At 41.2% G+C, this 15,299-nt stretch overlaps 1 protein-coding gene across 5 annotated transcripts in view; it reads left to right on the forward strand.

Annotated features, from left to right (window-relative positions):
• The window catches only part of PDGFA (platelet derived growth factor subunit A), a 35,862-nt gene extending 21,747 nt beyond the window's left edge, over window positions 1-14,115 (forward strand). For 2 of the 5 annotated variants that reach the window (XR_008973089.1, XR_008973091.1), the window contains 2 exons: window positions 311-424; window positions 530-3,763. Coding sequence is in view for 2 of the 5 variants with exons in the window: in XM_057416801.1 (XP_057272784.1) it covers window positions 5,519-5,652 (134 nt within the window). In the remaining 3 variants the exon portion in view is untranslated. Of the gene's footprint in view, window positions 1-310; window positions 425-529; window positions 3,764-5,518; window positions 5,693-11,362 lie in introns of those variants that run through there. The other 3 variants (XM_057416802.1, XM_057416803.1, XM_057416801.1) reach the window with 2 other exon arrangements.
• The last annotated feature ends 1,184 nt before the right edge of the window (window positions 14,116-15,299 follow it).

Consider the following 15,299-nt stretch of genomic DNA (forward strand, 5'->3'; position numbering starts at 1 on the left):
TCAATGCAAAATTGACTGAAATCCTTTGGCCAGCATATAGCAATGTATGATTATGGCAATACACATTCCAAATTAAATATGTAATTTCCATTTCTTAATTACTTGAAATTACATAAACTGCAGCACTTGCAATTTATTCTAGTATTTGGAGCGGGAATGATTTGGATTTTGCGGTGTATGTGCCTAACGCCTGGATGATGGTGAATTTAATTTCAAGCATCTATTTTTGCACATAAACTCCCAATGGCGAGTTTTCGTTTATACTCACGTATCGTTTCTAAAGAATGCTAAACTTGATATCCTGTTTCAGATTAACAGGTATTTATTTGGAGTAGTATGATAGAAGCAAAGATTTTCTAAAATTCAACTTTAAAAGTGAGCATGTAAACTCAATCAAAACAGCATTTAGAACTTCTTGTCCCAGGTTAGTGACTCTTCATGCAGAACAGTTTTTTTAAAGTCATCTACTTAGAGGATAGGACCTTTGATTCTAATCATAGAGTTATTGTATCTTTTTTCTCTCCTGCAGATGTAAGGTGAAAATAAGCTAGGAAAAAAACTTCTCTCTGGGACATGGATGTACATGGTTTGTTACATTCCTGAACCTACTATGTATGGTGCTTATTGACTGTATACTTTATTTGTTCTCCTGTGTGAAAAAACTGGCTCAAAAGAACACTTAATGAGAACAAAGAGACAATGTACATTTGTTTAATGTGACATCAAAGCAAGTATTGTAGCACTCTGTGAAACAATAGGAAGCTTCCCTGTCCAAAAAAGAAAAACAAACAAAAAAAAAAGAAAAACAGAAAAGAAAAAGAGACAGTTGAATGAATGGAGGATACCAAAAGTACTCAAAAACATGACAAAAATCTAAGTGAATAGTGGATTTCTGTCAGAGCAGTCAACGGTGCTTTACGTCAAGAAATGTGCCTGCGTTCTTGATGAAGATGGATGGACACTGGTGGACTTCAGGCACAAAAAAAGCAGGAATGTATGAAATGATCAAATGCCACGCAAACACTATAGAACAATACATCCTTGCTTGGTGGTGTTTTAAAAGTCTATACAGAAAAAAACCTTCTGGGGAGCCTTAAGTGGATTTTTTTTTTTTTTTTTTTTTTTTTTTACACCATAAAGTGATTATTAAGTTTTCTTTTTACTCTTTGCCTAGCTTTTTATTATCTCTTGGACTACATTTGCCAATAACACATATAAAAGACTGGTATAACAATAAGCAGAACACAAAACATTATGGTATTTCTCCTAGTGGGATGCAAACTAATGAGATGTATTAAAATAAAAATGGTATACCTATGCATAATTTTCTAGGCGTTTCTTGGTTTATGTTCCCCAACCTCCCCCGTAATTTAAAGCATTACATAAAAAGAAAAAAAAAGAGAAAAAAGAGAGATGTGCGTAAACAAATCATAGGATATCCATGCAAAAATCCTTTTTTTTCTTTTTTTTCTTTTAAGACTTATGCCAGTTGCCTACTAGTGATATTGTGTTAGCAATTGTCATTCTTATCAGTATACAGATACTTTTATTTCACATGTTGGAGCTGTGTGAAATGTACAAATTCTTGTATCTGCATTGTATAATGTCATGGTGGCATGGGAACTACCTTGCTGCAAATATTTGAACAAAACCTAAAATTCTTTATTTTTGGTAATAATGTTATGCTTTATGTGTATTCAACAGAAATATGTGTTTTTGTAAAGGTGAAGTTTGTATTTTTATCTAAAAATTAACAGTTTTATATACCTGAGAAAGCCTGCTATGTTTTCTTGAACCAAAAAAAAAAAAAAAGAAAAAAAGAAAAAAAAAAGCATTTTGTGGTCATATTTTTGTAGTAGAATAGCCCAAATTATAACATCAAAATCTATTTTAACTATAGCAGGGCAGATAAAATACTCTGGCACCAGCTCCTATGTTTTCAAAGTGCCAAAGGATTAAATGTTCAGTTCCCCATGGATTGCAGTGGGAGCCACATGGCTGAATCCTTCTGTACTGCTTTGGAAATGTAGGGCTGTGCCAGGTATGACATGGCTACTCACTTGGCCAAAATCACTGCCCCAGCCCAGTAGTTTGGATTATGTACCCTTTGTTTTATTTAGACTATCACATTGGGTATGTAAAATGAACTACTGGATTCTTCTTATTTGTGAAACATCTACAAAGAGATGAAAGAGTTTTCTTAGTTTGGAACGACAAAAAAGTTTGTCTCAAAGACTGTTTCCACTCTAATGAAAAATATCTTCAAACATGAATGAACTGCAGAACCTTAAAAAACAAGAGAGATTTTTAACGTTTCATTTTCTTTAAATAGAGTTCAAACATTCCCCTCCTCTTCCCGTAGCTATGTCCAATTTCAACCAAACAAAGCAGCGTTGGCTAACGAGTCATTGGCTTCAGTTGCTAATGCAGAGATAGATTTAGTCACCATTCTATTTTGTGATCATTTTCCCAGTGTATTTGTTGAGCACCAAAACTGGAAGTACATTTAACTAAGATTGTCTGTGCTTGTTTTCCACTAAGTGTACTGTTCACAATGTTATGCACATGAATGTATGTGTCTGCGTTTAAAAAAAAGTGTATAAAATGTAATTTATATATTTATGTTTCAGTGGGATGCCAATAATGTTGCTCCGTTCCTTTTTTGTCTAAAAGATATCTAATGAAAAAAAAACCATATATCCATTAAAATCATGTAGATGAAAGGCATTATGTGACCCACTCAGACACTGTGCAGGTATGAAAGGATGTCAGAAGTCACTTCAGTGGAATAATTTGCAAAGCAACTTCTTGAGAGTCCTGTGGTTGCGCTGGCATAAGAAGGTTACGTTCAGATCTGCGAGCCAGCTTCCCTGGAGTAACTCCGTTGAGTATAATGGAGCTCTCCTGATGTACATCACGAGTGAGTCTGGCCCCACAGTAAAGTCTTGGAAAAAAAGCCAGCTGAGAGGCATGCATTTTGTTGGTGCCAGCAAATAAATGCGTTATGCCAAATTCAGAAAACCAGAAGAGAGTGAAGACTGAATGGAGTCTTTTCTAGTAGTCGTTTATTTGAGACTTGTAGTCTCAAGTTGATTTTGTTACCAGGAACAAAATGCACATGAGTCTTTGTTCTCAAGCACAGTGTTTATACGGTGTGCAGCAGTAACCAAAAATCTCAGGGCTATGTTCTCAGCTAGTATAAATTGGCAAATATTTTTGACTTCAGCCGCCCCTAAGCTAATTTACATCAGATGAGGATCCAGTCCATGGTTTTTAAAATATGAGGAGTAGTGTCATGACGTGAGCATCACTTACTATAGCCCAGCTGGGATATAACCTGCCAGCCTTTCAAACGTTACAGGCTATGGTATCAGTCCTTCTTCTTCAAAGTGGCAGATACAACCAGAAGGAAGAGTAATGTTAAAGATTGTGACACAGGAGACATTAATTCAAAGTTAAGTTGGACATTTCAAGGGCCATATCCTCAGCTGGTGTAAATCACCAGCACTCCATTGCCTGCAATGGAGCTGTACCAGCTTACACCACTTGAGGGGCTGGTCCCTCATTCTTGCTCATCCCTTTTCGCTGCTTGGTCCTGCAGGGATCTCAGATTGTTGTGTACGGTTAATGTAATCCTGTGTTCTCTAATACTTAAGCACAATAAGTGAATATAAGAATGAGTGTCAGACTTAACTTTGAATGTCCAAGCTTTGAAATGGTTTGTTTCACCATTGTGGCTGTAAATTAAACAGTTCTCTGTGCATTTGTGAATGCTGTGTCATATCTTCTTCCGCTGTGTATTGGAGGTAGACTCCATATGGACTTCTAAAGTGCTGTATTTGGAGTGTTACAGGGAAGGGGGTGAACAATTGGAGCTTCCAGATAGATACCTGATAGACCGCTCTGTGATTTTGGGATGGGGGACTAGCAGGGGGCTTAATGAAGGAGCTGAAGATGGTAGTTGTTGTAAGTCACATTTCCATGCAGTCCTTTTAACACCCTGTCGCTTTTGTCCTTGCACATACTAGGGAGAGATTTGGGAATAAAACATTTCTGTTTCACATTCTGCGGTCACTTCCTCTGCCCAGAGATTCAGAAGTTGTTGGTCTGATTTCATCTTTTTTGAAGTATTTTCTGGTCAGAAAGTGTATGTGTAGAGGACTGCCCGAAAACAATCTTGGTGTTATGGTGCGTGGTCACTGATTCTCTAGTTGATTCATTACACCTAATGCTGTGCTTCATCTTTCCAGAGCCCTTCAGTTGCTTTTGTTGAGTGAAATCTAGGATTACGTGCCAATTTGCTTTCCTTTTCTCCTGTCCTCCATCCTGCTTGGCATCTGCTTTATTAGACAGTGCTCCGTGTCTACAGGCAGTTGCTCTTCTCCAGCCCTGGAGGTTCCTAGGCAGCTCCAGCACTTCTGTGTCTTTGAGCTTAGGCTTTTTACTCTGCTTGGAACAGCATCTTATGGGTCTCCTCCCTCCAATGGGCTTCGGCATTACGGCTATGAGGTTCTCTTGATTGTCCTCCTCGGGTCCATGTTGCCTTTCTGTGGTCTGCTTTCTAGCAATTCTCTGCCTGACTTCCCCATCCCTCTGTTTCTGTTGCTCAAAAATGATTTTCCTTTCCTAGGATCTGTCTCATTGTGTATCTCTTCTCTCCTGCCTGACAGAACAGCCTTTGATCTGTTTATCTCCAAATCAATTGCTTTATCTAGGCATGTCCCCTGAGATCCTGTCTCCCAGACCTACAGGCCCATAACTGCCCCTCACATGAAAGACAAATGCTGTTATTTAGACACATGTTTGTGGAGACAAAACGATTCACCTTTGCATTTGGAAAAAGACTTATTACTGGAGGCTCCTTCCTAAAGCTCTGTCTAATTCCAGCTACAGTGTAACTCTGAAATAGTAGCATTGAAGCTATTCCAGACATCTGACAGGGCAATTAAGACCAGTGGACCGATTTACAGTTTGAAAGTGTACCCAAACCCAAAGACGAAGTTTCAAAGCTGCCTCGGATTTGCATGCTCATATTTTACTGTAAATTGAAGGAAATTGTGTATGTAGGCCCCTTCCATGGCTTTGAAAACCTTACTCTGAATATTTATCTGACCCTCTATTGGGCTGGAGATCATGGCTGCTTAAAAACACAAACAACGTGGAGGTTTTCAATGAAGTATTTTTCTTGGTGTTTCTAATACACAGCTTCTAGTGCTAGCTGAGAAAAAAGAGTCAAGTAAGAATCATTTAAACCCATAAGAATCCCACTTAAGTTTGCTTTAATTTCAGGTATCAGAGAAAAGCCTGTCAGTGTTACATTCCTCAGAAATCACCGTATGTTTTGTATTTATGATTCCATTTAATTACTGTGTGTTTCCCGGCATTTTAATAGCAAGGTATTATTCCGTGTCTGAGCTTTTCTGTGCTGCTCTTGCTGTAGCATCTCTGCGGCACAGCCTTGAACTGGTTTGTACTCATATCTCCTCTGAAATAAAGAACTATTGTTATCCCATTTTAGGCGAGACCGAGGCATGGAGAAATGACTGTGCAAGGTCACACAGCAAGGCTATGGCAGAACCAGGGATAGGACTCAGATCTGAGTGCTCATCCAGTGCCCTAAATCACACGACCATCTTCCCTTTCCAAGAATGAATCCTTGCACCCTTAGAGCTAAATACTGAAAAGATTGAGGGTAAGTCATTTTGCCTAATTATTGTGCATTGGATACATGGTAAAAACCACTGCTGTTTCATCAGAGAATGTAGTGACTGATGAAAATCCAGCTTTCTGCCCGTGCAGTTACGCAGCCTTTTATGCTATCACAAGCTAGTCATTTCCTGCATCTCTAAGGAGTCAACCTTTTGTGACTTACAGTGAAAATTATGCACTTAGAACAAATCAAGACTCAGATTTTATGGGAATTTACAAAAATTCAGCAGGCAATTTTCACTGCACTTCCCTTTAGTTGAGTGTCATTCATTCCTTTTACGGTACGGGTAACATTTCCTAAGGGAACTGTTTTTATCATAGGCCCAATCCTGTTTTTTTTTCCCAGGCCCTAACGTGGAAAAGCACTTTAAGAGGTGCCTGTGTTTGCCCTTCTTCAAACTGGTGCCTAAACATGCTTGTAACTTCGGACAAACATCCCATTGACCTCAGGCAAATGGAGCAGAGTTGATGCATTAGGGTGTGCCTTCCTGCCACAGGATTCCAGTTGTGAGATGGGGTCTTCATGCTCTTAGAATGATGAAGTACTTTGTAAGCAACCCTAGAGATGAAGCAACAAGACTAGAATATACAACTAGAAAAACGGCTGGGAGAATTCTACCCTCTTCTCCTTCTGTGGAGGTTGCCATTTTGAAATATGTATTTATTCTTTTTTGGGAAAGTACTTCTTTGGTGTGGGTGGATTCAGAACTGCAATCGCTAATGCCAGTGAGCCCATTTAAGATTATCTGTTTGGGTACCTCAGAGAATATAATTTGAAACTCTGCAAGTCATGCCCATAACAGACAAATTTGAGATGGTGAAAAAATAATGAGAGCAAATTTCATGTGAAATTTGGCAACTTTTGGTGTAGGGAAAAAAAAAGGAGGGTGAATGACGAGAAAAAATTAACAGGTTCAAAGCTTGGTCATTCCTTTTATAGTGGTGGAATGTTACCCATAGTCATTCTAACTATCTGCTGCATCAGGCTAAATTATGTGCTGAAGTAGCTGAGAATCACTACAACATGTAAAAAGTTATGGCTGGTTCCCAGTGAACTGCTACCTATTATCATGGCATATGACTGTGAGGTGGGGCCTGCAATCAGAGTTGTAAATCAAAGAACAAGTCATAGGTTAGGTACTGTTTTCCTTAGATATTGTCTCTAAGTTTGTTTTCTTTATGCTAGTCTCATGAGTGACGTTTGGCGAGCTTTTCAGTTAGGTGTAAAGTCAAGAATAGATAGGTCCCAACCTGAAACTAAAGACGTGCCAACTCTTTGCCTTGTTCATGATCAATAGGTTAAAATCTGGTAACATCCTGGAGATAAATTTTCTGTCACTGAAGATTTCAGTGTCACATTCTTCTAGTGTTACTTATTCCCTTAGAGGGGAATCAAATCATTATGATATTTGACTCATTAGTAGGCCATCAAATCTGACTTGGTTTGAGTTTTCAGCATCCAAAAATTTGTTTGGACTGATATTTGTACATGCCAAATGTCTTCAGGATCTTAGACAAAAATACACAAAGAAAGGCTGACTTGTGTGTTTCAACAGAAAAGAAATCCACATATGAAGAAGGCTGGAGTAGTCCCTCTAACAGGGAAATGAGGAGTCAAGGTTGTAACAAGTGTTGCACACCCATCTTCTCAAGATCAGTCCTGGTGCTTTGGCCTCTGTGTACTATCTTTGATCTCGCATAATGAAGGTGACTAGTTTTACTGTCCATCTTTGAAAATGAGAGTAGCTCTTGAGTTTAGTATGCAAAAACCAAAAGCACCCGGAAATGCAATTGAGCCCATAGCACTTGAAATCCCCTGGGGCTTTTGAAAACATCTCGATTCTATGAAGACAATCACAAATTAGTAGAAGAAAAGCATTTAAAATACTTCTGAAAATCCCACCCTGGTTTATTTGGCAGGTGAAAAAAGAACCTATGAAAGATTGTAGATGTAACGATCATTCAGACAAAGTAGGTGTTCATAGGAAATGCTCATGTTTAAATCTTTTGGCAGTTAATGATCATCTTTACAGACCATAATACTTGAATATTTCACTTATCAATACATCAGGGCTTGGATGAACTTTGAGATGTATGAAAGTGGGACACTCCTTAGGCCCTGGTAGCTCTGTGTTCCAGTAACTGATCAACCAATTACATAATTGGCCAGATTGCCAACTTGCATAAATAGATACAACTCAGTTGACCTCACTGAAGGTGACAGTTACCTGAGAATTGACCCGAAACTCTTGCCATGAAGCAGATAATGGTTTCGTATTTTGCTGTTTAGTGTTGTTGTAAAAATAGATTCATTTCCTGGAGCAGTTAAATCAAGAAAATCTGAAAAAGCAATTTCTCACAGAGGCTCGTCCACATTGGAATTTGCCGAGGTCCCAGGATGTGAATATGTGCTGTTAGAAAACAGCAAACAGCAACTTTGTTTAGGGAAGCCTCTGACCTGCAGAACATTTGTTACCAGACTTTTCCTTGGCAATTAGTGGGTAGAATTGCTCATAGAAATTGTTTTGTTTGCTCACAAGGGGAGAAGCAAGGCATAAATTCAAGTTATCCCCTGTTTAACCACAAGAAAGAAGACTCTGTTCACAGAGGGCCTGTGGATGAAGTGCTGAGCAGCCTCAGCTCCCTCTGGGGTATGGACTCAAACTTGCAGACCTCGGTGAAGTATCAAGATCCCTCCAGAATTGCTGTATATCCCTAGCTATGATGATTTTTTTTATTTTTTTTAATCAGTCTAAGGAATTTGGGCAACCCATTTTAATTTATTTTTACAAAACTTTAAGGAAACCTCGTTTGGCTTCAGAATGTCTCTGTCTTGGTTCTGCAGAGGCTAATTTTGACCCAGGGATGTCACCATGGCTGCTGTCTTCCTTCTCTATGTAGCAGCACTCTAACCTTAGGTTTTCTTTCTGCTGTTTGGTGTAGGTGTTTCTCAGCAGTGATGTTTCAAGTGCTCTGTTCACTGCTGGGACAGCCTGACATTTGAAATGGGGAGTCCTACTTATGCTAGCCGTGCTTCACCTTTTCCTTAGCACTTTGGCTTTATATGTCTTTTCTATATGAAAGCGGTGCTGGTTTAAATTGAAGACGCAGGAAGTTTCAAGAAGCCAGATTTTCTGCTATGGGCCCTGTTCTGCTGGAGCCTCTTGCCCAGCTGTGCCAGCTGTGTGGGGCCAGAGAAAGAGGGAGAGATTCTGCAGCACTTCAGGGAAGCCAAGATATGACTCCTCATGCTCAAATGGTTCTGCCTGGACATACATCCCTGGCTGCCACCAAGCACTGCAGTTTCCCCCTTTCCCCTTTTCCTTGAGGGCTGATGTTTCCCTGATGCCAACATGTCCCTCATGCAGGGGAATGTCTCATGCTGCATTGTGTGGTTGAGGAGACACAGTACCTACTCAACAGCAAGATCCCCATGCACACTGAGGGGTCTGTGCTCATGCACTTGGGAGTGAAGAGATTTCTTGGTCCAAACTAGTCCACAGTGCAATAAGCTGCTCCGAGGTCTCCTTTGAGCCAGGAAGCTACTCAAAGATGCGTTCAGGATCTGAATTCTCCTTGGCTGCAATGGGTTTCCACAGCAAAAATAACAGAAGCAGTTTATCCCAAATGATAGAGTGGTTTCTTCAACAGGCCACGTAGGAGTCCTGCAAGTTAATGCTCAACTTGCATACTTTACCGATTGCCACAAATACTGCTTTTAAATCTAATTGTCACTGTTTATTCAGGGATATGTTTCTCTGACATATGCTTCAAAAGATCTTGCCTAACAGCTTGTATCCATTTGTTGTGAAGAGCCTGCTGGCCGATCCAAAATGGTTAGTCTATGTCTGCATATCTAATAGGGGTTTGGGGACTTTGCAGCTGCGGTTAGTGAGTGCAAATGTTTCCCATTAGCTCCCTCCATTCCGCTAAGTTGTGATTCAGCAAGACGGTGGAAAGCTGAACTTGAGGCATGTGAGGTGTTTCTTTGAAGTTACTCGTGCTTAAAACTAGGCATGACCTGAGTTTGCTTGCTAAACTGAGGCCCTGAAGAACCTACTGTGCTAACACACTCTAAACTTAGTCTTTTCCTCTACGCATTGTCTGGAGTAATGTTAGTTTCAGAACCGGTCTGCAGCCTTTCGGTAAACTATTCCATAGGAATGAGGGAAAGCTTTAAGTATTTGGTGGCTTTCTACCAGCAAGCTCAGCTACACTAGAAAGCCCATAGTAGTGCTTGCCCTCTCTGGGCATTCTGAGGTCTCTTCCTTCCTTACTTCCTTCAGTATGTTTCTTTTCTTAAAATAGTACCTTAAAAAGGTGGGGAATTAAGCAGATCATATAATCTTGACTCCTGTATCTCACTTAATTAATGAGAAGATTGCTGATAGTCATCTGGTATTTCCTAAACCAAGCATATATGAAGAACACTTTTGAGCAGCTTCAAACGAATTTTCAGGCTAGATCAGGAAAAGATAAAAGCAGAAGTGGAAACTTCTAATATACTTTATAGCTCATTACTTACAGGAAGTGCATTGTTCTGTCGGTTGCTAATGAATTCTGCAGGATGAGATTTCCAAAATTAAAGAAAATGGCACCTCCTGTATCTTAGAGAGAAGGTCTGAGGGTTTTTGCATTGGATGTGTATGGTCATATCACCTGGAAAGGGTCTCCTTGTGGAAAAAGGCTTTTTAAAGTTTCAAGTGTGTACACTATTTCTGTAGCAACTTCCTGGTCAAGCTACGAAAAGTGATAAAGGGAATGGTAAAAGTCTTATCTTGGTTTCAGTTGCCCTGTTCTACACCTTAGAAGGAAGAAACATCGCACTGAATGTATCTGGCTGCAAAGAGGACAGCAGGAACATGGATTTACTGTTAGTGAGTTGATGGTCTCAGTATTGTGAGACAGAAATATTTCATATTTGTAAAGCACCCAGAGATCCTACAGATAACAAGTAATCAGCTCTTGTATTTCACTCAGATTGTAAGGATAGCTTTGCTGTATGTATGAACGTATTTTAGGCAGCAAGGCATTTCCATCAGGGCTGAAACACACGGGTAGTGAAGCTTGAATATTTCCTTCTTATGTACAGGCAAGATATTTAAATATTGGGTTGGTTGCTCTTTGCATCTTTAGGCACCCAGATGCTTCTAAACTTGTGGTCACTGGAAGACTGTAGTCTTAGTGAAAATCAAGAGGCATTTGCCCTTGTGAAAGTTCTTAATCATGCTTGAAAGTGAGATTTGGACTCCTAAGTCACAAAGATGCTTTTGCAAATGTTGTATCTGTCTTTCTCCTTCTCTATAAATCAACCTGCTTGGCCTGAACTGAATGTTTAAATAATAAACAGCTGAAGGACAGTCTCATTGCTTCTTTCTGAGCATTTCCCTTATGGAGCACTTGGGGTCACATGGCATCTGCTCTGACCTTACGGACCTGCTTTTTGGAGGCTTTTTTATGATGCTAACAAACCCCACATTTTAACTAGCCGTAAAATAAGCCAGTCAGTGGTAACTATTCAGGACAGGGATTAGAAGAGTATTCTTTCTGGGATACAAGATGGCTCTGTCCATGTGCTGGCCAGGGATGAAGGGCTGGAAAACTGTGTGGTGGAAGAGACTATTAATGTGATTTTCCACGACTTTCCTTGCAGCTGCATTTTTGAGGAGAGAGAGAGATGGCTAGGCTTGCAGTAACATGTTGTGCCGTCATAAATGCTACAGCCACCATCTGTTTCCAGCCCACGACTTGAAAGAAAACTGAGCAGTAATCTCATAATTCACATGAGCATTTTACACTTGTGAACCCTTCCCAACCTTTGTCTAATAATGAGAGGAGTGCATGGTGCTAAGGTTTGTATTTTTCCTGCACGTATTAGTGTTTATTTGTATGTCTCTTTCTGTTGTGTTGTGTTTTGTTTTGTTGTTTTTTTATTATGGGCCCATAAAAAATTTCTCTGTGAGGCAAGTCAGACCAGTTCCATGGTCAAAAGAAACATAATGAAGGCAAAATCCCAATCCCATTGACCCTGCTGGCAAAATTCGACAGGAGGAAGTGCATTTAACATTCCTCGTTATATCTGTCTTAGTTACTTGTTGATTAAAAGAAAGACATTAGAAAGTGAAGTGGCAGGTTGCTGAACTGCCCTTTCCCCACAGAAACAGAGCTGCTAGAATAGCTGGCCATGTGCGTTTTAAACCCGCACCATCAGATAGGATGGTAATGGTAGGTTGGATTTTAATGAAAACAAATTCTTCTGCTAATCTTCGCTTCGGGCTGGCCCTCCGTGGGATTAAGGATACCACCTGCTGTGCCAAAGACATGCTCAGGTTCGAGGCTGCTGGTGGGTGGGAAGAACACAGACATCCGAGAGTGCCTCTGGAGAGCGATCTCTGTCTGTCCTGTTGCAGTGCCCTCAGGGAAGCCAAAGAATTGAGATCATTCAGTTGATGGAAATACTGTTCCCCTCCAGCCTGCAAAGCAAGGCGAGCATCATTAAGGATTCCTTTTTGACTGTTCTGCAAAACCAAGGGCTGCTGTTTCTCTGGGCCTCCTCTCGTCTTTGGACCTAATTTGCACGCCTCCTGCTAGCACAGCCGAACCTGCTGAATGAACTCCTCCTCTCCTCTGGCCTTAGAAGCAATGACTTTCATCATCTTGACCAGACTGCTGAGCAGTTTAGGGATGAAAGGGCTTCTCATTTCATATATCTCACTGCTGCTAGAACTATAAATCCCTGATGGACTGAGTTTATAGCAAACTGCTACTGCAAGCAAATGAAATTTATTTTGTGTTGTCATATGTATGGTCAAATTGTCCAAGAAGTTGCCAGACGAACTGAGCTGCTGATGGGCAACCCATTCGATCTCTTCTCATTTTATTTAAAAATAATAATAAATAACTATCAATCAAAGGAACTTATTTTGACATGTGCTACCTGTCGGGTGATCCTCAGTATCTCCCAGATGTGTATGTAAGTCGAAGAAAGCTGCCACTTGTTGCCAGGTCCAGCAGTCATGACCTGAAGTTCCACCAAGAAAAGGTTTGTGGGCTCAAGTGGGACTGGGGACAGGTGAAAGGCCACCTTCTTTTTTAGCACTGCTTGCTGTTCTGAATGTGTTTGGTCAGGTAGCAAGGGTGTGCAGAGGCCACATCCAGCCACGCTGACCTCTGCTTGAATCAGTGACAAAGGTTCATTGACCTGTGTATGACAGTGGCCCTTCTGTCTTGCAGTTTAGTCAAAGATATATTGTTGGGGGATCTCTGGAGCCCAGAAAGTTGGCCCATGTCTATTTTGGTGCCTTGTGATGGCAGATAAGCTAAAAAGAAAATAGTAGAAACTCTTCAAGCTGATGGGGTCTGAACCATATATATATTTCTATATCATTTTCTTATAGAGCAAACAAGCCTGAAAAGTTCCCTTACTTTTATTTTTTACCAGGGTACTTAATTATAGCTGGGGTGTTGGGAGCTGGGGCATGAAACAGACTTTCCCCACTTACTCCTGTCATTCTGCTGGATTCCATCTCTGCAGCCTCCCTTGTCTGTATTTTATGGACACATCTGGTGTATCTGCCCTGCACACGTGCTGGTCCGAGCCTTCTCCCTGCCAGCACACACGTTGTGGCCTTTGGTGTCCATGGAGTCATAAGCATCTTTCCTGATGCTTGTTTTTGCATGAGAGCAAGAGAGAGAGAGGGGGCACGGGAAGGGCAGTGGCAGGGAAGGCCTCTGACATGAAATTCCCAGGAACAGGATTTGCACATTTTATGACCGTTCAGTTGGAAATGCAATGGAGCTGAATTATTTCTCCTTAATCCTGCTTTCTCACTTTCCTCCCAGCAGCCTCTTCCCCTCGAGTTTAGGTAATACAGAAGCTTATAAACAAATCCCACCGCGTGAAAAATAGCCAAGGAGGCAGGGGGGAAAGGACCTGGGTTAGGGCTGTGATGGATAGACAGGTGGAAAGCAGGCACCAGAAGGGAGGATGAATGGTAAAAGCCTTTGATGGAAACACTAAAGAGCTATTGAAAATCCAAGGGGTGGGGGAAGGGAGGAGGAAGAATAGCAAGAGGAGGGAAAGCAAGGGAGCCGTGCCCCCTTCCCCCCCGCCCTCTTTCTCAGGATGTTGAAAGTATTTGTCCTTCGTTACAAAATGATTGAACTGCCGCCAGGCCAGGCCACCCTTCCAGTCACTGCGCTAGGAAACTGGCACTTCTGAAAGCCTCGTCGCCTCTCAAATTTTATAGCTTTCCCTTTTTTGTGGGAGTTTTTGTGTTGTGCTGCTTGCAGGATTGTTTTCAGATTTGCTGCCTATCAAAGAAACTATATTTTGTTGCTCTGACAAACACAGAACCCAGGTAGCAAAGGAAGAATTAAGAAAATAAAGGCCCATTTTTATCAGAATACCCAGCTGTCTGCCTTTTATTGAGTCAGAATTTCATGCATTTGGTATTCATGACGTTGCATTAATATTCCTTCGCTTTATCTCCAGTGCTTTTTGAGGGAGAAATTTCATCCTTTAAATAAAGCTTCGACTTTATTAATGTCTGTATGTGCACAAAGCGGTTCCTGTTCTTCATAATCAAAGTAGTGAAAATGATCCTGTTATAATTGAAATGATTTTTGCATTAGGCAGATGCAGACAACTGTGGGAAGCAATAAACTGTCTCCTTTTCCGAATGGTCCCTGAAGTTCTGCAATGTCAGAGTCCTGCAAGATCTACAGATAGAGTGTTGAAGATCTGCATACAAGACTGTTCTTGCTGCCAGAGGCTGTATTTATATCATGTATTTATATGTGTATGCATTTATATAAGCCTGATGCTCGGAAAGGACTGAAGCCGCGTGTATCCTCAAGAATTAGATCTGCGGGTCTGTACACACATTCTCTCCCCAGGCTCTTGTTAACCAGGGGAGGACCCAGGGCCATGCTGTTGACCCAATGCCACTCATGTGCCATCACTGCTTGTGAGACATCATAGCCAGGCAGGGTGAGAAGGGTCCTGGATGTCCCCTGGGCTGATACTTGCTCTGTGTGCTGAATGGGTGTGTGTCCTTCCTTTCCATCGGCTGCATCGCCCTCAGTGCAGCCCCAAGGGCGCTCCTTCAGGTCAACAGTGCAGACAGCTGTCTGTTGCCTCCAAGATTAGATCCTGGGATTAGGTCTCTGCTGGGCTGGCAGTGCCATACAATTAAAATAGGCCTAGGAAAGCAGAAAGGCAATATGCAGCCCATACACAGCTGAATTCTGGGGGGCCCGTGCAGCCTCTGCAGCTGAAAGCAAATCTCTCTGCTAACGTAGTTGTGCAATAGCATTTTCCACCTAAGCACCTCCAGTGCCTGGGTACATTCATTAATGTTTGCAATGCCCTGAGAGAGGTAACACTTCCAGAAGAAGAGAAAGGGTAAGTGATTTGCTCAAGGTTAGATGGGGAGTCACTGGAGATGGTTCTTCAGTCTCCTGCCTTCAAAGGAATTTGCTGCAGTGACCAAAGCAAACAGCCCCTGCTGTTACAGAGCCGCACCATGGCGTGTCATTTGCACTTTGTATCTGATATGCTGTGTCTGGTAAGGTATCGCTGTCCTTGT

The sequence above is a fragment of the Pezoporus wallicus genome, unplaced genomic scaffold (assembly GCF_028554395.1).
Source record: "Pezoporus wallicus isolate ANWC-B61680 ecotype Strahan unplaced genomic scaffold, APGP_CSIRO_Pwel_v1 scaffold_7392, whole genome shotgun sequence".
Lineage (NCBI taxonomy): Eukaryota > Metazoa > Chordata > Aves > Psittaciformes > Psittacidae > Pezoporus > Pezoporus wallicus.